Source organism: Chelmon rostratus, chromosome 5, assembly GCF_017976325.1.
Source record: "Chelmon rostratus isolate fCheRos1 chromosome 5, fCheRos1.pri, whole genome shotgun sequence".
In the NCBI taxonomy this organism is placed as follows: Eukaryota; Metazoa; Chordata; class Actinopteri; order Chaetodontiformes; family Chaetodontidae; genus Chelmon; species Chelmon rostratus.
The window spans coordinates 28035185-28060301 of NC_055662.1; the positions used below are offsets into that span (position 1 = coordinate 28035185).

General features: G+C 42.2%; 1 protein-coding gene across 1 annotated transcript in view; it reads right to left on the bottom strand.

Annotated features, from left to right (window-relative positions):
• The window catches only part of si:dkeyp-14d3.1 (transmembrane protein 132C), a 101838-nt gene extending 77539 nt beyond the window's left edge, over positions 1-24299 (bottom strand). Inside the window, exons 1-2 of the mRNA XM_041936499.1 lie at positions 24281-24299; positions 23006-23894 (exon numbers count right to left, since the gene is read on the bottom strand). Of these exons, the coding sequence (XP_041792433.1) occupies positions 23006-23894; positions 24281-24299 (908 nt within the window). The remainder of the gene's footprint in view (positions 1-23005; positions 23895-24280) is intronic.
• Between the last annotated feature and the right edge of the window lie 818 nt (positions 24300-25117).

Sequence of the window (25117 nt, forward strand, 5' to 3'; positions counted from 1 at the left end):
AGTATATCTTAAGCTATCTCCGCTATCTGTCTGCAGCAAGGAAACAGCACAGCTCAAAGTTTTCCCTGAGCTGCCGTCAGCTTGAAACACGTACAACAGACGTGCAAACAATGTCAGGGCCTCAAACATTAGAGACCCGAGAGCGAGCTGCTTGTCGGCCTCCGTGCTTTGCAGTGCGAGAGGAGTGCTGCAGTTTGTGCGAAAAGATATCGTGGCATTTCACCGAGGCTCAGGAGGATGGATACAGCTGACACTCGTGTCCTCTGCTCAGCGGCAAGGAGATGGGGACGTCACACAGTAAATTGCCGACAGAACGGGAAAGCTGAATCCTGTTAAATTTGCATTTTAACAGCTACAGTACACAAAAGTGTCAGGAGCCACTGCCATGCAAGATGATACACTGAAAACCAGAAAGAGGTGAGGAGGAAAATATGTGAAAGGAGTCTTACTCCGGTGGAAACCGGTGGGCAGCGGAAATCATATGAGGAAACATATCAGGGAAGCTTTTACTGTGTACGTGGGCACTTTTACACCTACGTACGTGTTTCCTCTTTTATTAACTGCTACAAGAGACTAAGGCTACAGAAACCTACTGAATGGGTACAAATGATTAAATATAGAGGACCAGGAACACTTTATATCTTTTAGACTTTAGGTGGGCAAGAGCATTTTCTGCAAATTTTGCAGTTCTGAGCTTTTTCCTTGATCAGTCTTACTTGTAGATTAACTGAAAGGGATAGTTTTGGTTTTTTGAAGTGATCTTTTTTGAGGGCATGTTGCTGCTGCCCCGTCCACAGCGACACATTTAGCATTACATTTCTGTGCTGCCATTTCTGCTGCTTCTCCGAGCTGCAGGTGTGCCAAGCGTCATCTACTGTAGGTAACATGCTGACTATGGATAAGTACCTCACACAACCCCCACTTTAAAAAACACGAACTGTCCCTTTAAGTGCTTGGCACGTTCTTTCAGTGGCCCTCCACAGAAAAAGGAGAAAACGTTGCATTGTGCAGCTCTAAATTGGGATTTCAGTCAGACTGCCAGTTTAAATCGTTTCATTTTTATGATTTAAAAATCCCCTTGAGTGGCCCATTCAACCATTCAGCATATCAAAGGTGACACAAATAATTAACCTGTGAGTCCATTTATTTGCAGGAGGCACTCATTGTTTTTATTTCTTACTTGCACACTTTTCAGACACGTCGTACCAGCTGTTGAATGGACGGACTGGATGAATAAGCTGTATACATGTATATATGTCTGTATATGTGCATGTATGTATGTATATATATATGTGTGTGTGTATGTATATATATTTATATAAATGAAAGTAAGCATATACTGTGTTATATAATTTTCATATATCAGGTGAAATAGGTAAAATCTTACAGTAATATCCAAAAACATGACTATAAAGTACCAAAGTCACTGCGGGCCTAAAGATATACAAAAACACATGCTGAGCTAATTGTAGCTCATACACAAATACTCTAACCTGCTGTTGGTTGACAATGATGGGTGAAAAGACTGATACAGGTGTCTACCCCCCGCCACCACCACCACTGCCCTTGCAGCTGTGAAGCCAGGTAAAACTGACAGGCACTTCACTTCTGTCGTCGTCCTGCAGCGGGTCGGATGAGCAAATTAAAAGCTGGGGACTGTTCATGAATGTGGAAATGTTCAAACATACAGTGGAGCGGTGATTTAAACATCGAAGGGGCCCAAAATGCCACGGGGAGCATTCTCTATCATTAAACACAACACATTAACAACTACAGTAGCTGTGACCAACACTTAGTTGCAAAACATAAAAACAACACATGCACTTGCACTTCTGTCCAGCTCAAATGTTGAAAATGTTAATTTAGTTGTTTGTGCAGAACATTTATGAATTTAAATACTGTTTCCAGAGGAGCACAACATTTACAAACCCCTTATAATGAAATCCTCAGTTTCACAAAGGTAGTATGGTATAAATCTCCCACTAAGCATTAATAACCACCATATAAACATGTATTTATTCAGTCTATAACAAGTCTATGACGTAGCTATAAGGAGTTAAGTTTATCTATCATATTATGTAAGTTTATTGATGTATTTTGTCCCCTATATTTTATATTATTACAACTGTGTTTCACTGTATCGTCATGCCTGCCTGCATTTATGGCTGGAAACAGGAACAAACACATATCTACATTATAGTGTGTTATAAACCATTTATTAATGGTAAATAGGGTCGCCTATCCCCCACCCCCCACCCCCATGCTGCATGCACATGAATACACATTTATCATGGCAGTAGTGGACACAACAATTTGTCAGCAGACAAGGAAACAATTGAATCTGTTCTGTTCTTAAACATATCGATGTGTTGTTTTTGACCAAGGCACAAACAGAAAATTATATCAGTCAGGTGAAAAAAAGCTCTAATACTCTGCAGTGAAGTGGGCCAATTAAACGAAGCTGAAGACATATTTTATCAATGCACGTCTACCGGGCATCTAACATATGATAGAGCTTCCTGTGCACACTTCACATTCAGCTCACTTTGTTCTGATTCAGCTATTTCATGATTTCGTCCCTGTTTTATTCACACTGCCACAGTCAACACTAATCTTTGAGGGACACATTTTCTAGTAATTACGCTATTATTCTAATTATTTTCTAATTATTAGTCGTTCAATCTGAGGAACATTTTGCCGAGAGAGTTCTGACGCGTTGCCACGGTAAAGGACACCTCGCAGAGGTGGTAAAAAAAAAATCCATAATCTCTTTTCTTTGCCCTCAAGGTGACATCTGTTTTAAAAGAAGTCTAATCTGAGCTGATATAAAAGGACTTTCAAACGCCATTTCACTGGCTTTTGTTGCGCGTGTGTGTGTTCTGTGTGTGTGTGTGTAAAAGCTTCCCCTGGCGTTTTCTGTCCCACAGAGAAAAAAGCCGAGCCAATGATGATGTGAAAAGGTTCCTCCCAAACCTCCGCGCTGGAAGAAAAACAGCTGAATCACCGTGTTGACTATCACTACGTCTTTCACACCGACAATGAAAAGCTCTAATTTAGTTACGCGAGCTTGGATGCTGATCACGATGGCCACTGAGCCCTTCTTTTTACTTTCTGTGGTGCTGTCGGTCATATTAGCCTCTTTCATCCCTTCTGGTGCAGCATGATAAAATACAAACGCCTCATTAATATTCGAATTACCTCAGAGGTGTACCTCGAATGCTGGGTGGACTGGACCGACTGTCGACTCGAGTCTGAGCGCTGTGATTGGTAGCATCTCAATCTGTGGAGGAGAATGGCTGCTAGACGCTCATAATAATATGCAGTAGCCACGTCCCTGTCCCTGTCTCCAGCCAGCTGGCATCCCCCGCCCCCCAGCCCCTCCGTCTGCTCCCTTGGCCCCCCTCCCACCAGTGTGAGACAGCTATCGCCCAGTATCAGCTGGAAATGTGATGGATGACAGGTGGAGGGAGAGAGAACAGGGCTCCTCAGAGCCCGTCAGGCTCGCTCCCACCACCCATTAGTCTTCCATTTAGCCCAGCGCTGGGCCAGCCACCCCGATCACACACACACTTGAATTTCCTGGTCAATGATGAATCCCTAACCTTCCTGCTGCAGGATGGGCCCGTAGGCTCCTTTCACAGGAGAGATAGAGGCCACCGTGGGTCATCTCTCTCAGTCTTTAGCCACTCAGACCGACCACTTCTGCTTCTCCTTCCCCACTGTCAGACAGCGCCTGATGCTACAGGAGGAGTTGACTGTTCATAATCTCAGCGTCTGTCTATAGTAGATATGCAGTGCAGAACAGAGGTCCGCTCTCTGCAGAAAAGGCATATGCACAGAAAGCCAAACCAAAGCGAAACAAAAATTTTGAATGTTTAACTCGGCGGCGAGAAACTTGAGGTCAGCTGTTTGAGTATGTTGGTGTCTGTTGCTTCGGTGCCTGTGGCCTTGTCAGCCAGCCCTTGTTGTTCCCCGACACACTCACAGATCTGCTGGAACTGTAATTCCGCACACTGTTGACTAAACCGTAGGTTCATTGATTAGGCCCGGGATATCACAGACGGAGCGGGAGGCAGAAAAGATCACAGTGGGCCTGCTGGGAATTGATCGGCAATGCCGATCGGCTTCTTCTGCAGCCCTAACAAGGCCCAGACCTCTGACATCTGCCCCGGAAAAACTCACGTTGAACACAGAAACATTGACATCAAAGGCACCAAATGAACACGTAAAAGGTTGTGACCTTTGGAAATGCCAGACAGTTGAATAACATAACCAGATTTGGAAGTACATGTAAAATGCCAGAGTTCGGCATCTGAGTGTGCGGTCAAATCCCGAGGTGTCGGGGTTAGAGAGAAACAAGCTGGAAATATTGAGCAGAATGTACCTTCAGTGGACTGAAAAACCAGAATAACGTTGTATGATTTGTAGTCAGTGCATGTTAACATCACCAAGATATGAGCCAATCAAGGTGAGACACAACATCTCCATCAAATCAGTCGCCGGGACGGGGAAAGCTCTCATACTGTAAGTCAAAGATTACATCATTCCACCGCAGCTTCCTGGTACTAAATCTAATCTTTAAGTAATTTCACGTTCTATTTCCATATTCTTTTTATAAGGACAGGGTCCCCTCCGGTTAATAACGATTTCGAAAGATTATTACAGGAAGGAAGGGGATGAAATGTAAATAAGAGAGCTTGCACTTTGATAATGCGGAGCTCTCATCCGTTTCCACAGGCACTGACTGAATGTGGAAATGCTTTATCGATAGAGTATACTTGTACACCACACAGAAAAGAAACTGATATATGTAGCACACACACACACACACACACACACACACACACACACACACAGACATCCTGTTCAATGAGCTTCACAACAACAAAGTCAAGAACACCTGAGCGATACTGTCGTGGTTTGAACGCAGAATTCTACATTCAAGATCTAAAAAGTGATAAACTTAGTGAGAACTGGTGAGATTACGTGCTTAGTTCTGGGGTTAGCGAATCCCCTCCCCCAGCTAGAGATGGCCAGCAATTAAGCTGTGAACATAAACAGTTTGTCATTTTAATCACTGAGGCAGCCTGTGTGAACGCTCTTCCTCCTTGATGACATTACGTCTCAAATCAAATCAAATCGCAGCTGCTCTGAGGATCAAAAAAAGGTTTGCAGATCTGCTCTATGTTGCAACGGTTGTGGCTCTGTCAGAAGCGGCCCGTCGGCATGGAGATTTCCACGGCGGAACACAACACACAACAGAACATATAGACGCTGAGACAAGTAAAACATCATAGGAAAAAGAAAGGGCTTGTGTGTTTAGTTGCATCGATACAAACAGGACAGAGGAGGGTGGACCGCGTTGGACTGGTGTGTAACGAGTAATGTAAATCCATACTGTGTGAGCACGCTGAGCACTGTGATGAGGAATCACACCGATAAAAGCTGCGTATGGTATGAACCCCAGAAGAAACATGTTGGTTAATCTATTAATTATTCATCTAATGCCATTCTTCTACACACCTGTTATTAGATTACATTTTATTTCTGTGAATCCAAACGGTGTCAAACAGCTCGCCGTCTCTCGAGGGGAGGTTGAAGTGTTTCTTCTTCTTCTTCTTACATACATTTGTTAAATGAGGATGGGGAACGCCGAGAAAAATATAGAAGGTTGTGCAAACCTAATTATACCTTTAGAGCAAGGTCATAAAAAAGGGTGTGTGTGGCCGGTCTGTCTCTGCACACTAAAATCCAGTCAGAACCAGTTACCAACAAGCATCTCTCAGGAAATTGAGACACCCCAAGGTCTTTTAATCTTCCTCTCGCACGTCAACGGCTGCAGTGCCACTTTTGAGTTATTCAACAGATGATTTATCAGTGATTCAGCAATTTTACGCGTACATTTCAATAGCTTTCTACGACAGTACCGAAATAGATCGAGGATGGGAACACGTCCATGGGTGAGAAGGCATTAGCAGCTGATGTCACCAACGCGGGAGGTATTATTATCATCAGCTGTGTCTGTACATAGCCTCAGAAATGCATGCACAGTGACTCATCCTCTTTTTGCTCCTACGCAAATGTGTGTACATTGAAATCAGACAATCGACGATGGCAGAAGAGAGCAGGTGACAGCCTGATGTTCACACTCCAGAGATAAAAGATTTGTTTAAAACAGGAAGAAAATCACCTAATAAACACATTTATTATCTATTATTATTACAGTTTTCTGTCACATTTTTGGACTCAGGAAGAGTCAGGCAACCGTAACGTCAGAGAGACGTCCCGCCCACCCATCGCTGACTGAGCTGGGTATATTTCCAGGATCCTGGTATTGATTACTCTGAATGTATACTGATTATATGGGAGAAAGTGAGCAGTGATTTATCACTGCTTTTTAACTGATGCTGTTGATGTCCAAAAACAGCCTGTGAGGCCTGGTCCAGTTGCTCCAGTGCAGCCGACCAACCAGCCACCTGCCACAGACAGACAGCTGCTCATTCCAGCTCTCTGATTGGTTACGCTGTCTGTCCGTCTACCTGTAGAGAGTTTGACAACCAACACAAACTGGCTACTGTCATCAAGTTATACAGCAAACGTTATTAATAAAAACAGTTCCTACATGCTTTAGTTCTGATGAAGAGTTGCTTTGATTGAACCACAGGAGCAGATTCTCAGATCTACTCGCGTCTCGTAGGTCACCAGTTTTTATTCCTGCACACGTCTTTCTTTCCATTGTCTGTTCCTGTCTAAAGCTACGTGCGATTACTATTCTGTTAGCACAGAAAGCTGTAATCACTACCCCGGCTCCTCCTGAGACCAGATGAACTCTGGTGTTTCCTCTACACTCCTTTCCTTGTGTTCTGTTAGTGTTGTGCTTAACGCAGGATTATCCCTCACTGATCTGGTTTGGAGGTCAAGGAGCAGTTCTCATTTTCATTCTCGGGCTGTCTACACATGATCGGTGGCAACTCAGGGACAGTGTGTCATCACATCATTCATGCATACCGCTGTAATCAAGCAAAATACATATTTATACACCAAAAACCGCAAACATTAATCTGAAAAAAAGCAGACACAGATGACACAGATTGCATCATGGGAAACTGTGGCGTCCTTCTTAGCTGCAATCAGGATGTGATCTTTAAGCACAGTCACGAGCTAGCTGACAGCTATGGTTCATGCATACTTTAAAAACTCGCACACGGCACTTACTGAGCTGACTGCACGCAGGAAGATAGATTTCATCAACAGTGCATCAAATCTACTGCTGCTTATACACTAATGCATCAACGATCTAATGATACATTAGCATGAAACTCACAGGGGCCATTTTTCAGTTTGGCTGTGATTACTGCGAGTAAATAAAAGGACATTTTGATAATTAAGAACGCTTTTATTCGAGTAACATTTTCAGTTCAGTTCACTTTGACGTTATGGGAGCATTTATTTCCTGCTGCTTTTACTTCCTCCACTACTACATTTTCTGACGTATAATACAGTCTGTTTCCGTCGCAGTTGCTTGAGTTACTTTTGCTTATTGCATTAATTTGTGGAGTCGTGAGTTTGGAACTGGACACTTATATTCTGCAGCATCATCGGACATAAAACAGACATAAAAACACTTTTTTCTTTATTAACGCTGGTCATGATTGATGGTCAGTCGCAGGAGAGAGACTAGCTCTCAGAACAATGACCTGTTTCACCTGTGGCAGATAGAAGGTACTTTGGGAATAAGTAGAAAAAAATTCTGGATTGAAGTATTTGTTCTTAATTTTTAATTAAAAGCTTTGAGTCAAATCTTAACATAAAGGCTGCTGTGTTTCAGGGCTGATGCAGTCTCACACTGAACATCTATTCATGTAAAAAATGATGTTAGGTATCGCTATGTCATGGGACTTCAGTGCTATGCATGCTACTTCTGTTGCATAGCAGCCAGGCAGGACAGGGAAAAAGGGAAAAATATGCCTACTGTACGGAGGTATAATGGCGTTCTGCCTGAAACCATTGATTTGATGCAGGTCTGAGGGGGCGGGGCTGTGCCGGGGGACTGTGATCACACGGAGCTGTATCCTTGTCTGCCCGTCTGCAGAGAGCAGAGCTAGATACTCGTTCTACTGTCCCGATCCAGCCGGGATGCAGCCGGCCAGATATACAGCGCACTATCTGACACACAAATTGGGGATGAACCTAAATCCCACATCTGAAGTGGTTTCCAGCGGGGTTTCGGACAGAGGTCATCAGAATCAGGGCAGAGATTATGTGTCAAGTGTCGGATTGTAGCTTTAAGTATTTGTATTATTTGTATTATTCAGGGACTTTGGATCATCACACTATTTTAAGTCCAGCGGACTGAAAAGGTTACAACAACTGTTGCAACAATTTTACTTAAATTCATGGTTTTTAATCTCTCGGATTACAATACATGAAAGTGTAGCATCAGTTTTTCTTTAACCGAATGACAGAATGCACGAAAGGACAACTCAAATATCATCACACTGATCTAAACAGAGGCAACAGCTTGTTCTCTGTCTGACTTCAAGCTCAAAGCTCAGAGAGTCTGAACCAGAGGCCATCTGCGATATGTTTCCCCAGACAGGACCAGAGCACGACACTACGTTTCCGACATGTGGTTCATCTCTTCATGAACAGATGGATAATAAACAAACGTGCAACTTTTTCTGTTTTGATTAGCAATGGATGCTTTTTACAAGCAGATGCTCAACTCTTGGTCATGTTGTTTGCTCTGATGTTAATGTTACTGACATTAGCCGTCCTTGAAGGAATAGATCAACATTTTCACGTTCTTGATGAGAGCTAGACGAGGAGACTGATACCAAATGCTGGTCAGTAGCATTAGCATAAAACTGGAAACAGCTTGCCTGCTCTGTCCAAGATGTAACAACATCCACCTACAAGCATTTTTATTGTATATTATATAAATCTCATCCATTTAATCTGCGCAAAAACCAAGGCAAGACTCCAGCAAGTCACTGAGCCAAGAAAGAGTCTGACCCATAACTACCTTCAAAACCTCAATGGGTCGTGTTTAAGCTTTGGATGAAAGATCCAGTGTGCAGGATCTAGGTGGATCAACTGGCAGAAATTGAATATAATATTCATAAGTATGTTTTCATTCGTGTAAAACCACCTGAAAATAAGAGTTGTTTTGTTTTTGTTCTTCACTGAGTCCAGTATATTGCAGTGGAAGGATGGGGACGGGCTAACTGTTTAGTCCTGCGTCCTCTCTTTGTGCTCTGCTAAGCTAGCTGTGGTGAGTGGTATTGATCCACTCATCTACCTTTTGGCAAAAAAAAAAAGCGTATTTTCCAAGAATGGCAAGCGATTCCTTCAAGGACAGAAAGAGAGAGAGAAAAAAAAAAGCATTCACAGAAATGTAGTCCTGTGTCTTTCAAGTCTTAATCTAGTATCTGATAAATTTGATTACACTCATCTGTGGTGCAAAGCTAATCCTCTTATGTCTGTTCTTATCCGGATGTCAGAAGAACGCGGCAGTGACGGATCCCTCGAGAATCAACATGTCTCTAACCGCGGAGCATCTTTATTTACTCCCATACTAACTGTGATAATTAGCCACTGTCAGTGAGCGATTGGCTGCGAGTGTCACAGAAGACAGAACATAAGCAGTTACGGTGCCAATTAAAGAGTTACAAAGGCGCATTTAAGTCCACGAAAATGAACAGGGATATCATTCAATTTGGTCTTATTGTGTTCTCTCCAAGAAACAGCATTAAATCAACCTCCCAATCGCTAACAAGCCGAGCATCATTCAAGGTCAAATGGGCGATACAATAAAACTGAGCCAAAGAGGCGAGGTTTGAGTGTAGGCTGTGTGACATAATGCATTTCTAGGGAATAGTGAGGGTGACCGATTGATGGATGTTTTAGTAGATTTTTAAAAAATCTAATTAACCTCTCCTCTCTACCTCTGCTTTGCCCCACATTGTTATATAATATATAATGCACATAACCATGGACGAGTGTATTAAACTCAATCAAAAGTTTCTAAAGCTATTTTTATTAAATTAAATAAAAGCATGCTCATCTATAATAAAAAATAAATGACCATTCACTGAAATGACAACTGTATTTGTACATTTAAATCAGAACTTTGGGATGGAGAACTATTAAAATAAGCCTGGAACAATCCATAAAACACTGACCCTAAATTTAACAGGAAAACTACAAGCTAACGGGGCTAGCTCCAAGACTGCAATTAATTAGAAGAAAAACACTTTGATCGTGTTTATGCTTAGAAGGGAATAAAAGTGAGAGGGGCGAAAGAAAGTGTAAGTAAAAGACTGGGGACTGAATGAGATGACCCTTTTATTAGCACTGAATAACAGACAGAATTATTGTAATTTAATTCAGTCATTCTACAAAGAAATAATTACCGCTGCATGTATAATGTAGAGAGCGGGAAATGTATTGTGATATCTGAGGCTCTGTTCTTGTCAATATATTCATCAGAAGTGAGAGCGTGGCCTCGATTAGCCTTCCAGCAGGGCATCCGATTGTGAGATTCAGAGCATTTAATATTCGTAAATATTCAATTAGCATGCTAATCTTACCTGTAACAGTTGGTCAGCGTGGTTACAAATGTAATCGGCGGATCAAACAGAAAGATGAATAATTGTTAAGTAAATTCTGGATGATTGGTGGTGATGAAAAGTGTGGACGGCGAGGTCGGTGCTGAAATCCAGGAGAGATTATTCATCTTTTTTTTTTACCTCAGGGTTGTATTTCTGTCTCTTTCTCAGCAGCGGTGGGACATTTTGAGCACAGAAAGGGTTTTTTTTCAAAGCACATCCTTTATATTTTGTATAAAAATGATCATCATTAAAGGAAAAGTGGACAAGACGAGTGAGAAAGGTGCGTTTCTGTGGATAACGGCACACACACATTTACTGAGCATCAAACAGATTTTGTTTGCTTACATTATTCTCTACGTAATTAAAAAAATTGTAAAAATATTGTGCTCAGGTTGACAAATAATTCTATACATTTGATTTTTTTGTGACACTAAAACCTGGAAAGAAAATTCTTCACGTCTAATGATAAATTCCTGTTTCATGTGTGTTTGCAGTAAAGGGAGGAACGTATTGAGGTTCCCATCAAGTTCAAAATGAAGCATGTTCTCATGCACGCTGGTCAGACGTCTCAACATCTGTTGCATGCTTCGTGTGCACCAGGAAACCAACTTCAAACACACACTTTGACTTTGATGATTGGGTTGTCGCTCTTTGGGACCCTCGTTACAAAACACATCGACAATCAGGTATTTTCGAAGATGAGGAAGCAAGCAGAGAGCAACACACCTGCAAGTCTTAACAGAGAGCTGTTGCATTTCACGCTTTCTTTCACTACTGGGACATTCCTGCGCGATTGCAGCAGATTAGTCCTCAGTGGCCACTTCAGCATCAGAGATCAATGGCGACTCCCACAGGCAAAACAATGTGACCCACTCCACAAAACACGCATTAATTGTTGGGGACAGGGTGCAAACACACACATCAGAGGAGATTCAGATGGGATGCAGTGTTTCCTGCACAATACATCCACTAAAATTCCTCATGCACACTATTTTTGGGTCTCCATTGCAATGAAGAAGTTTTATTGTGCACTAAAGTGGAGGGACAGATATATATGTTCACTAAGAAGTCGATGCTGCCGTACGTTCTGAATGCAGGCATCGAGTTGCAAAAGGAAAACCTCCTCCTATATAACAAGCAAGCCAGCAGTATATCTGTGTTGCTGTCTAATTATATATGAATGCTATTCCTGGGTGTACAAGACTGTGTTTTCACTAAGAGAGCGAATAGAAGGAGCCGAGGCAGATGATGGGACCCCCCACGGAGCTGTGTGGGAACAATGGGGGCGAGATGTGGGAGCGATGCACCACTCCGCTGCTGCTGCTCTGTTACAGCACTGCAGCCTCGGCGTGTTGGCTAACAGGACCTCGGGCTGCCGCTGGCAAGGCCACACACTCCAGCAGCTAATAAAAGTGCAACAAACACAACGGGGGCAAATTTAAATCGGCAAGCTCAGCATAAGAGACGTCAGCGTTTGACACATTAATGAAAATGTGAGGAGACTCCTTACTACATAAAAAACAAATGGCTGATAAACGTTCACGGCGCTGTGCGTTGTTTTAATTTTTTTTTCAGGTGCGTGCATTATCGCATCCGAGAGGGCTCCGGAAAGTCTGCTGCTGACACTATTAGCCGCTTTAAAGAGGACAGTTTGTTATGGAAATGCACAAGCAATCTGCTGCAGGTTGCCAAATCGCACTGCAACCTCTCACAGACTAAATATAAACAAACCACAAAGACATTTTTCAGAATGACCAGGAGACATCTGACAAGATTTACTTAATGCGTATTTGAAGCCGCTCTCTCAGATACGTTTAGCCTTAATCATCTATATCTGGTCCCCGGAGTGCTTCTTTCTTCCACTTTCAAATGGAGGAGCTGTCTTAGGAAAATGGCTTATGGCTTCGATGCCTGCCAATAAATGACAAGGCATTTTCTTCGTCTTTCATCACACGTTCTCCCCACCGAAGCACCCCAGTGGCTGCTGATTCAGTGCCTGTTTATAGCCGGCCACGATGGCTTTCAAATGAGATTGCGCTATAATGAATCGGATATGAATATGTGACCACCGAGTTGATCTGTGTGTTGTGGTCTTATGTGGCGGAGGGGGAGGGGGGGTGGAGGTCTTCCACTTGGCTTCAGCCAGCTCAGCAGTTACTCATTTGTTTCTGTGAAGGATTAGCTTCATTGGACTTTTGTCTCGAGCCATTAGCGGTCAGTGGCTACGAGCCTGGAGCTGAATCAGCGACCTGCAGGCCACAGCGAGCGTCTGCAGGATGAAGAGTTAGAAGATAACGTGCAAATTAATACAAAGAGGAATTTGTTAGCATTAAAAATGGTCTGATCTGATCTGATCTGCCACATCATGAGAATAACTATTGTCGTAGTAAGCCGCCCTAGTTCATAAGAAGGAGGACAATCTGAGGAAAGCTTCCTGTAGCTGAATTAGTTGATTGATCAGTTGTCAGCTGTCGAATCTTTAACCTAAAATTAACCTGTTAATCATTTAAAGTCAATGATCGGCCAGAAAAGGCAAATTTCTCTGTTTTATATCGGTGTAAACTGAATATTTGACTTTTTCACTGTTGGTCCTAAAAAAAGAAGCAATTTGAGGATGTGAGCCTGGACTCAAGGAAAGGTTTGGATTTTTTAAAGTCTGTCTTAATATAATACTCACATGCCATATGTGCACTGGCTCGCTGTAATTAGCCCTGCTCTCCAAACAGGTTGTTATGCAGCGCTTTCATCGAGCAACGGCATGTGACAAATGGAGGCTCAAATCCAAAGTCCTGTTCTGTGTGAAATGCAGCGTAGAGCTAACGTGGCGCCAATATGAGGCTTCAGATATCCAAATCAAAAAGGGCTCGTCGTCATGGCAGTGGAGGGTAGAGTACTGAAAGTCGATACTAGCACTTGTAGGTAAAACTTACGAAACTAAAACATGTCTAATGGAGGACCTGTCCTCAGGTAGGGGTTAGGTCTGTCCTATCCGGCTCCTGCTGATGCTTTGCGCCGGTGCTTCTTGCATATATTAGTCCCTGTTGTCCATCAGCGCACATAATGAGGCGTAATGGTGGATCATTTGTTCACTGATGCACTGCCTTTTAAAGACGAGGCGAATTGATTCCAGCACAGTTGCTCGTACAGTGCTTTTGGTATTCGCGGCGTGAGCGTAGCGCCATGCTCAGACGTGGCGGCGCACATGTGTAAACACAAAAACTTCCATGCACGCACATGCACGCTTGCACACGGGATGTGGCTGCGAACGGCTGACAGTTTCATTGAAATCTGTTGGCAAACAAATGTCTGGTGGAATGTTCTCCACGGGAGGCAACCGATTAAACAAACTGCGAGCGGAAGACCAGCGGCGTTTATCAGGTTGGCAAACACATCAGCGGAAACAGTCAGGTACATGTGCACACTACACACCTGCACGTGCCACACACCTGCATCACACACACACAGAATACAAGTCAATTAGTTCAGCTTCCACATGCTTTTTGCCACACACAAACACACACAGGTACAAGACATAGATGAAAGTACAGCAATAACAGTTATTACGTCCCGATACTGACCACAACATACAATCTTGTGTCATTGCAACCAATTCTATCCCAATCTTTCCCATTTCAGTGCATTTTAAGGGCAAAGCAAAGGACACTGAAGAGAGCAAGCAGTGGTGCTCCCAGAAATCTTTCATGGGGGTCCAGATGGGGCCTCTGAGCCACCAGGCGGCTAGCTGGGTGGGTATGCATTTGTTATTCTCTTTCACATGAACTCTAATGATAAATACACATTATATATGATTTAAATGAACAGTACCGAATGTAAACTATGAAAAGTATATTATGTGTACTTTATTATGCATATGGATCTCGTGAGGGGGGCCGTCGGTCCCCTGGATGGCAGCTACATCAAACAAAGAACATTTTAGAGATGCTTGAGAGATCTCACTGCAAAGGGACTCTCAAGTCGAAGCACTTCATATCAGTTTAGGCAAAATGGATGAGATACGATGCTCTTACACTGAAGCACTGATAATATTAACTTGCTCAGGAAGTTTCATATTTTTGTGCGTGCATCAAAGGTTTTCAGTGTTTTTCATATGGGACTGTAGGGGAATGATTGAGGGGGGGCAGCATGATGGTCTGAGTTTTAAGGGAGAGCACGAGCAGATCTTATCTTACTTCCTCTCAGGCCTCAGATTAATGTTTTATTTCAACTCTCCTTCCTGAGATTCACGTAACGTGGAACTTTACATTTCACCACCCAGTTCAGCATCATAGCGTGAACTAATAAAGCATGAAATAATACATGATGAGCATGTCGAACAGTTTTTAACGTTACAGACTGACACATCATCGTCTGATCTAAATCATGTTTATTTTTATTTCATAGAATGGGCAAAAACACTGCAGTGGTCCTGCCAAAGAGCTGCCCCCTGTGCCGCGTTCGTTCATCCAGCATTTTATATTAGTACCTCTTTATTTAAAATGCCTGGAATATTTATCATTTTGTACTGTTTGCTAGAAATCAGCAGTTCTTTATTTCAGGTCTGATGTGTGTTGCTGTGCATGTGAGACAAATATTGTGTTTATTATTTACAATGGGTAAACCATCTTTAACTCTTTATGCTTTGCTTCTTTTAGTTATTCATGGCAAAACAAGTTGTACCAGTACTGTGATATTACTTTGAGATGTTCGGGGTGGAAAGCAGTTCTTCTCTTAGTGAAAAGGAGGATTTAAAGGAAATGTTACAGCAGATTCAGCTTTTATGTGTCAAAGTCTGTTTCTGTCTACGTGGAAAAATTTGTATAAAGATTTTTCATACATTTTTTAAAATTATTGTACAGGAAAAGATTAAAAGTAACATTAAACTTGTACTGTTTCAACTGTCCTCTCAGTTAAAACTGGTTAACAGCAGCCTCCTGCTCTGCAGACAGATTCACATCACAATACAAGCTGCATGAAATCTGAAACATGTCTAGATCTGCAGGTTTGGAGTCAGGAGCGAGTTTAACAGGCCTCTGTAGCCAACACACACACCTGAATCTGAAACTGAACAGTCGGCAGTTGAGTTGCATTGTGGGAAGTGTAGGCACCAAGTCTAGTTTTGACTTTGTTTTGTTTTTTTCTTTTAACAGTGCTGGGGAGGGTGCAGCTTTTTTTTTTTACAAGTGAAACATTGATTCTGATAAAGATCCGCTTCCTGCAAAGCTCAATAATTTGCATACAGGCCTCCACCCTTTCACCAGTGGAGTGAAGGAGAAATACAGTGTTCCAGGGAGAACGTCTGTTCTCATTAAATGTTCTCTGCTCTTTCTTTGGATCCCCGTTAGCTTCCACAAAGTGGCTGCTGGTCTTCCTGGGGTCGACACAAAAACCAACCACAATAAAAAAGCCAATAACCCCAAATCACAGAACCGAAAAGACAAGAGATGCAACATAAAAGACAAAAAATAAGTGAAACGACTCATGAAATGTGTTCCATAAATCGACTAATCTCTTGTTAAACTGATGTTGAGCTCAGGGACACTGATCATGGACTGACCCTCGCTGTACTGTGACTCATGCTGTAAGGCAACGCTGCACCAAGACGGAAAAAAGAACAATTTCCTTTTGTGCTCTGGGTTTTTCTCCGTGCCACTAGAGACTGCAGGAGGAAAATATCCTTTAAAAAAACTTCCGCCATTGCATTTGATTTGCATACGAATCATCTCACGCAGAGGGGTAATGATTAATTATCAATGACATACAACTGTCTAAATTACTCACACAGTGATAGCAGGAAACATATTATGATAATGAGTCCAACTTAAACATTACTGCATGTTAGATTTAATGGCCTTAAAGTCCTGAGAGCCTTTTCTGTGTCTTTTCCCCTGCAACAGAGCAGAATGTGCTGGTGTGCAGAAATGTCTTTGAAGACATTACAAGGAGTAACTCCTGCTCATGATGAAACAGCTCTACAGTAGACTATGATGTGATACTGCGTCTCATCCAGCACAACAAAGCAGGGACATATCAAAGACGGAGCACAGCAAAGGAACGCACTGCTATCAAAGAGTTAATCTCACCTAATCCGTCTTTGTTCGCAATAATTCCGATTTTGATGATGTCCTTTGACATTGGCACGACATTTTAAAACCGTCATAATATGTTGTGTATCATAGTTCCCAGTGTAGTCAGTAAATCACCAGCGGTGATAAAAGGACTGCGGGATGTGTAAGCTTGGTGAAAATGTCATGAAATATCGAATAACTCAACGATGGTGTAACAACCATCAATGCATTACCTCCCGTTCTTATTTCAAGATTCAAGATTCAAGATTCTTTAATGTCATTGAGCATGACACGTCAATGAAATTTGCATTGCAACCCCCATGTTAGAAACAAGATAATAAGAAAGATTAGAAAGAAAAAAAATAAACAAACATGCAATAAAAATATTCATAAATGCAATTAAATATACTAAACAATAAAATATGCCAGTGAAATGTGCCAAAAGAATAAATTATACCAGTGAATGAACCGACAGCAGCTGAAATACACTAAAATGTATATAAACAGTAAACAATAAAATATACCAATGAAATGAAATACCAATGAAAATGATTATTTCACTTGAGTTTTTACAATTTTCCAACAGGTGATAACTGTTAGAGTGCGTATATGACGGTCAAACATGAGCATCAGGATGAGCAGGGTTCATTTTATAACCTCCAGAAACAGAAATCTGCATATGAACGCAGAGATTTTAAATCTGAAACCTTCTGTTTCATTTGTAGTTCGTTCGGAGTCCGAGTGGTATTGACCAATCATGTTTGAGCAGCTTTGGTCGCACGCGTCCAATTTTTGGCTGAAATGCAGTCTCAGAAAGTAATGTTTTTCACTCATATGCAGATATCAGTTTATAGAGTTTAGCCAAAACGTTGTCTTAGCGTTTTAAAATGCTAATTGGACCGTAAACCATGATCAGAAGAGATTTCTGTTATCAGGAAATCGACTGACTACACCAGAAGTCCTGGAACATTGGCTCCCAGATGCTAAATGATCTCCAGACAATAGCCGACGGGTTCTGTGATTGATCAGGTTATGCTCCGTCAATCACATAATCCAATTTTCCAATCGGCCCGGTCTTCTCCACATCTTGGTCGTAGGGATGTTAAAGTTTGAATTTTTCATTTTGAATTTTGGTGCCTCCAATAACAACCAATTTTAGTGACTCCATGTTTTCCACCTGACTTGAATTTGTAAATCAGAGTTTGACTGACTGCATGAGCCTGTGCAGCTTAGACATTTTTAATGTTGGACACATTCATTTGAATTTGTGAACACACACAGAAAATAAAAGGGACTTACTGTGAGGGGAATTAAAACTGCACAAAATGAGCTGCACAGTTTTTCAACATAAATGTCAAATGTCACAGTTTAGTTGCTAATAAGATGCTAGTTGATTATTGTTGTTGTCATTTGCTCCCACACGCTGCTGTATTTGCTGCACCCTGTCTGAAGTGCTAATCACGAATTATTTAACCCGTTTATGAGGATATTCTGTTTATTATCAGTAACTGCTTTATCAGTCATTGCACACCTGCACTCTCTGATGAAAGCAGGTGTTAGTGATGTCTAGACTTTATACGTATGGCGTGTTGTATGCAAATAAAGTAGCGTAGTATTCTGAGAAGGCTCTCTCTGCAGGGAGTTGTATAAAAATAAGAAAAATAAACTCAGGAGGATGTTTGAAACACATTATTATGTGTTACTGTCTGTCTCTACATGGAGAAACATTAGTCTAGATTCTGAATGGAAAGCTCATGAGCAACTGCAACCTGAACCTCATGTTGTCACTTAAATGTTCATAATCAGTGATTCGACTGTCCTGATTATTTAGTGTGCAATCAAAACGCAAGGTGAGAGAGCTTGTATCATGAAATTAAAAGAAGATCCTGATGCACACTCCAGCTCCAAAGTGCCTGAACATGGGTGCCCTCTAAACCGGGTCTGTACACCTTGGCATTAGTGCTGTGCAGATGATGGTGATGCATCTTTACAAATGTAGACATTATGAACCATAAACACAATAGTCTTTTAGTATAATGACTCAGCTCTCTCTTTCAATTTACATCTAAATCATTTCCCTCCAGTGGACGATGACTTATCAATAGGGAGGAGACAGGAAATACAAATATGCTCACGTCAGGATGATGCATGAGAGAGACTAAAAGTAGCAACTATGAGACTCTCCCCACCAAAATCCCTCTTAATTTCAACAAAATAGGCTACAGTAGCACAAGTCCAACTTTCCTGAGTCCAACTCAGCCTATTAACACAGGGGAGGTCAAATCAAATCCGAGTCCGTCAAATTACAAGAAGCATGTCGCGACAGAAATACCCCAGAAAGGCACACCACGCTGGGCATCCACACAGCAACAAACTGGCTGGATGATTGGCTTTTAAAAGTACGTGAAATTAGCTTTCATTGCGTAACATCTATCACAGCGTGAGCCTTTCAGCATAATGGAGGACACGTAGGTGAAGGCTGAATCGGAGAAGAGGAAAGAATTACCGACTCGGAGTCCATTTTTCGAATGAACGGTCTGAAACTAAAAACAGGAATATGACGGACTTGGCCTTGGATTTCGTTGTTAAATATGCAAAAGCGAGGATCGAGTAAACATTTAAAACTACAGTATCAGACGGTCTGTTTGACAGATTTCACAGGATCATGAGCTCATCCTGCATTCAGGGCTACACAGCCAACAATGGCCGACACAGAAGTGTGGAGTGCACAGATGATAATGATGTTGTGAATGTAGAGATCAAAGTCTTCTCGCTCTGGTGATTAAGCGTCCTAACAAATGCATGTATGAGGACAGCCTTATCACCTAGGACCACACAGAGGCCTTTCCATATCTGCCGCTCTCAGATGGCCAACCTGCGCCTGCCATGCGCTGCGCTGCCAAATAAAAACACCACAGGCATTGCCTCTGCGGCCAGCCGGGCCCGTTCGCTTCGCTGATGAAAGAAATCTTTCAGAATATTTCAATTTTGGAAAACAAAAACTTTTTAATGCCTGGTGACTTCAGAATAACTATTCAATAATTAAACCAAACAGAGGAAGGACGTGAGTCTGGAGACTTTGTTTGGCTTGTTAAAACCTCACTGCGATTGTGGACTTGTTTACCTTGGCTCCGGTTTTGAGCCTAAAGCCCACTCTGTGTGTCTTTTAAGCTGAGTAAATGATCTTCATTAGCAAACAACTGGAAAAGCAGTGGAACTGCTCTATATAAACATTAATGTTTCGTTCTGCTTTCACCTCGCCTGAGCAGGAAAAACACATCATTCAGCATCGAGCTTGAGTTCGTCTGCGCAGGCTGACAAGCTGGATTGACCGTCGCTGCAGCGTCTCTGAAGGCTTATAAATGTTCTAAACCAGCGTGATTAAGATCGGCTCCAGTCATTACACTAATGGACATGCATTTTAATTAATGACATCTTCATTCGAATTGCATGTTAATTATTTTAATCATTTTGTCTCATCTGTTCACTGTAATTAGCACCTACCAACAGCTTCACAGAATAAAGCTTTGTCCAAGAGATAGCTCTGATCTTTGTCTATTTCACTGTGGGAGAAATGATTGGTTACCAGACTGGTAACGATGTTTAATGTGTCAGTCAGTTAGGACGAAGTTAATTAAAATTTTACTAAACCCATAAGAACAGTTAAACATAGTGGATATACTGTAAAGTATATCAAGTCCTGTATTCTTTCAGATTTAGTCCCACCGCATGATAACACATATTAAAGGAGCAGAACATGCTTATTCACATTAAATACACATTAAATCGTGTTTAATCAACACAAAAGTGTAAAAATGACAGTCCAGAGTCTAAAAACTTTTCAGAGAAAAAAAATACACAGGTGAGTTTTCAACACACCAAATAAAAGATAATTATTATCCATGTTTATTATGGATGGTTCAACACATCCTCATAACTAAACGACTGAATAGGTCGATTGCCGATGATCAGAAAACACCATGAATAGTAGTTACCAGTAACAAACTGGTACAGCAAAGATGGATCTTTGCTAAGGCTGACCATCGTCGCACTGAGCCTCCGTCCTCGTGCTGCAGTTTGCTCAGCTTTGGGCAACAAAAACTCCTTGGTTAAGTTTAGGGTTAGAGTTAAAATAAGGACATTGCTTTTACGTACCTGATCTAACGTACAGTCAGTGTGCTAAGTATGAAACTTTCAGTGTCACACAGGACATGAGCAGCAGCCTCCATCCAGCCCACCTTCCTCCAAATTAAACTTTCTTGTTCTTTATACTATCTTAATTTCCTCCTTAGCTCCCGTCATAATTAATAGGGCCACTAGAGGTCCCCGCTTACAATAAATGTAAATGTGGTTCATAATAACCTGCTTGCAAAGTCGACCCATAAGGTGAGGACTAGCTTGGTGGTTCCTGGGATATCGTTTTGTGGCTGTTGTTTGTGAGCGTGTATGTGCAGACTTTGAATGTGCATCAAGTGTTTCACTTGCTGCATTGTTGCTGATGTGAACACAGACGACCTGAGCAGAACAACACGGTGAAAAAGACGCAGCAACCACAGGAAAATTCTCATCCACCTCATGTGTTGACCCTGTCATGTCAAGTCATGTTCTGAAGATTATAAACACATCTCTGCATCATCTGACCTGATACCTTCAAAACGAAAAGATGTTGTAAAACCCTTAAAGAAGAAACCCAACCTAGAGGGTAACGCACTCATGAACTATAGGCTGATATCCAACCCTTCTGGAAAATAATGTTGTCTGATGATAATAAGCCCTCAATTGTTGTCCTCTTAGACCTGGTCTCAGACAGGCACTTCAAACCAATTCCATAAAGGGCCTGCAGATTTTTGTTCTGACCAATCAAGGGATCACTGAAGACTGAGATCAGCTGATTAAATGAGTCCAGCCTGGTGTGCTCCTCCTTGGTTGGAACGAAAACCTGCAGCCACACGGCCCTTTGTGGAATAGGTTTGACATGCCTGTCTTAGACTAGTGCAGAGTTTGATACGGCTGACCATGATCGTGGCTGGTCTTTCTGACTGTGTGTTTAACACCAAAGGGAGAAAGTTTGACATCTGCCTTGGACATCATGTGTCCGTGGTCCCACATCAACAAGGTGAGGAAAACAGAAACACAACTGTGACCATTTATGAATCAAATGGGTGCTGAAAAACTGATTCATGCCTTTATTTCAAGGTGAAACGATGACTGTAGCGCTCTGTTCACTGGCCTCCCGAAAAAAAAACACCAAGAGACTTCAGCTCATTCACAACTCTGCAGCTCGGCTATTAACCAGAGGCAAGAGGAGAGAGCACATTAGTCCACTTTCAGCTGCTCTGCACTGGCTTCCAGTAACATTTAGAACTGATCTTAAGATCCTTCTCTTTGTATACAAAGCCTTTAATGGACTAGAACCAAAAAAAATCCTTTGTTCACTATTTGTCTTCAAGAACACTGCGATCATCTGTTGCTGGTTTATTGGAGGTTTTCAGCACGTTGAGCTGCATTTCTGTATGAATGTATGTATGGTTCTTCTTCCTATTCCTCTTATCATTATTATTATTATTCTAAATGATAATAATTAACATTGCTGTTGTTGTCATTTGTCACAGGAAATGCAGGATGATCTTCCTCCACATGTGTCCCAATACGATAAAGATTTTGCAAAATGATGAGACAGGCCTGCACAGATGTAGACATGTGCTGAAGATGTGCAGAAGTGAAGTTAAGAAGTCAGCTTCCCTCTAACTGTCTGATCACTTGTTTAGAAGTCCAGTACAGCCAATCACACATTAGAACTGCTGTCATTAGCCTGTTTGCATCTTTGTTGTCAGTCAACTTCACGACCAATATCGATTTGCTCATCTTCCTCCGTGCAGCAGCACGAGAATGACTGTTTACCTCGGTTAACAGGGCTGCACTCAAATTATTATTTTACTGTCATTCAGTTGTTTGACTTCAGGAAGTGAAACCACACTGTATGTGAATGAAAACAACTAAATTGTATGTTTGGTTATAATGAAAGAAAATATGACTGATCATGGAGAGCAGGATGGGATAGACCGGAGGTTTAACATCCTGTGACCATGCACAGTAACCAGCCAAGGAATTTTAGAGTTTGCCAACAGAGAGATGAGAATTACGAATAGATGTAGCTACATTTCAGTGCATTTCACGTATTTTCTTTTTTTTAAACCTTAGTGTGGAAACTGCCTAAATCTTAGAAGAATAAAAGGAATACTGGCTGCATAATTCCAAAGTTTGAGACTGACAAAGAAAGTCTGCAGCCAGACACTTCAGAGAAGAAGAAAAGAAGTGAGTGCCTACCTGAGAGTAAACATCTCCACAGGAGAGTAGGCCGACACAGTGATAAAAGCAGAGACGGTTTCCCTCTGTCTCATGGGAGTGGCTGGCACCATGACCATAAAGTTATTATCCAGCCTGTGTTCAGCGAGGGGTGGTGGATTAGGGTTCTGGTACAGCCTCACACCACCGATCCTCCTCAGCGGCGTGGAGGTGTAAGAACCAAACAGCCCTTCCTGGCTCGAGCGCATGAAGTTATCCTTCCTGGCCTCCTCTGAATGGCACTCCCCAGCCTCTGTGGATTGCAGCATGTAGTAGAGCTCCACTGGCGTGCCCTCGGACACCTCGAGGTTCCTCTGGCGCCCCGGCACGACGCTGGGCGGGCTGAACCAGCCGGCCAAGGGCTCCAGCTCGGCCACACACAGCCCCAGCTCCCCCTTCAGCTGGCAAGTGCCACGCACCTCCTGGGTCTCGTGGAAAGCAAACATGTGCACGCAGGGCAGCTTGTCGATGGCACTGTAGTCGTCCCAGTCCCTGCCTGCGACATAAAACAGCACCTGGACTCTGGGCTTGGCCAAGTGAATCCTGGTATTCATAATGAAGGTCTGCACCTTCCAGTTGAAGGTAAAAACAGAGGAGGCAGGAAACGTCCCCGGGCTCTGTAGCAGCTCTAATGGGACCGGCTGCTCCAAAGACAGGGGCCCATAGCTAGCGTTCACTGAGGGCAAACTCCTGGCCTGGTAGATGAAGAAGGGCTCAGTCCGCGACATCAGGCTAGAGTTCCTCATGAAGTCCTGGTTGGCTTCCTTCAGGAAAAACGCCAAATCAGCATTGAGCACCTGGTAGTTGACAGGCAGGTACGTGGAGATGGAGGAATATCTCTGCAATCCCTCCAAGACTCGGCAGTCGGCGACTAGAAGACAGAAAAGAAGAGCTGAGTCACCACAAGATAACTTTTTCTTCTGCTGTAAAGCACTTAGAATAAAGACTTTAAACAAAACGAGCGAGTCGAGAGTGACAGCCATTTGAAGCAATAAACGAAACGTTTTCTCTTTATGTTCCACTCTAACCAGTCAGTAGGCACATAGCTTTGTGTTCTTATTAATATGAGATGCTGCATAATGTTTTTCTGATATTTACAATCTCTGTCTTGTTCAAAGCATTGTGTGTAGTTGCCAACATTGGACACTCGGTAGTGAGAATGGTTAAGGGGAGCTGTTTAAGTGTTTGTGTTCTCTAACTGTGTTTTAAAAGTAGAAACTAGGACAAAAATTTGACCCAGACATCCGGAGTGATTACTGCGACTGACTTTTTCCATTGTCTAGTGCAACATACAAACAATTAATTAATCAAAAACTAATCAACTGAGAATTTTACAATCAGGGAAGTGTGTGCACTGCTCCCAGCCACTCATTTATTGCTATATAATTGAAAACGTATTAATTATAATAATATTTTTTAGTTTTCGCTGCCTGAGAAGTGTAATGATTTTATGTCATCAGGCTGTGTGTTGAAACCATGGCTGCGTTAACCTGTTTTATGAAGCCTGAGAGTAAAAATGTCCTGTGGGGCCTCTTTTGAGTCATCACCTGCACCCTCTGGGCCTTGTGTTTACAACATGTACTCCCACGCTGCAATAATATTATCTGGCCCAGAGGTATCTGTGTGGCCGCTAATTTCATGGAACAAAAGTTTATTCAGGAATATGCACGTTTGAAAGATATAAACTGAAATACAGAATGTCTTAAAACTAGATTTTCACACAAGGCCCCTTAGCAGGACATGGCACCATGATGCAGGACCTGCATTACTGTAAGTTGCAAGAGATGTTTTCATCTTGTTTGTTTCTTGTTTGAGATTTTGAGGCTAAAATCTAAAAACTCTGAAAATTGAGCCAAACCATTCGGGAAATATTAAAATATTGTGCTGTAATTTTCATAAGAAATTTGCAGTTAATCACATTACCAAAACCCATTGAAGTGCAATAAAAGTCAGACTCTTGGTGCCCCTGGAGGTCTGGCCCCCCAGGGTAGTTGCTCAATTGGTAATCCAACCCTGACTGAACCTGAACACATTGTTTGGTACAAATGTGTCCACATCGAGTGTGAAATATGGTGAACAATTAAAAGCTACTAT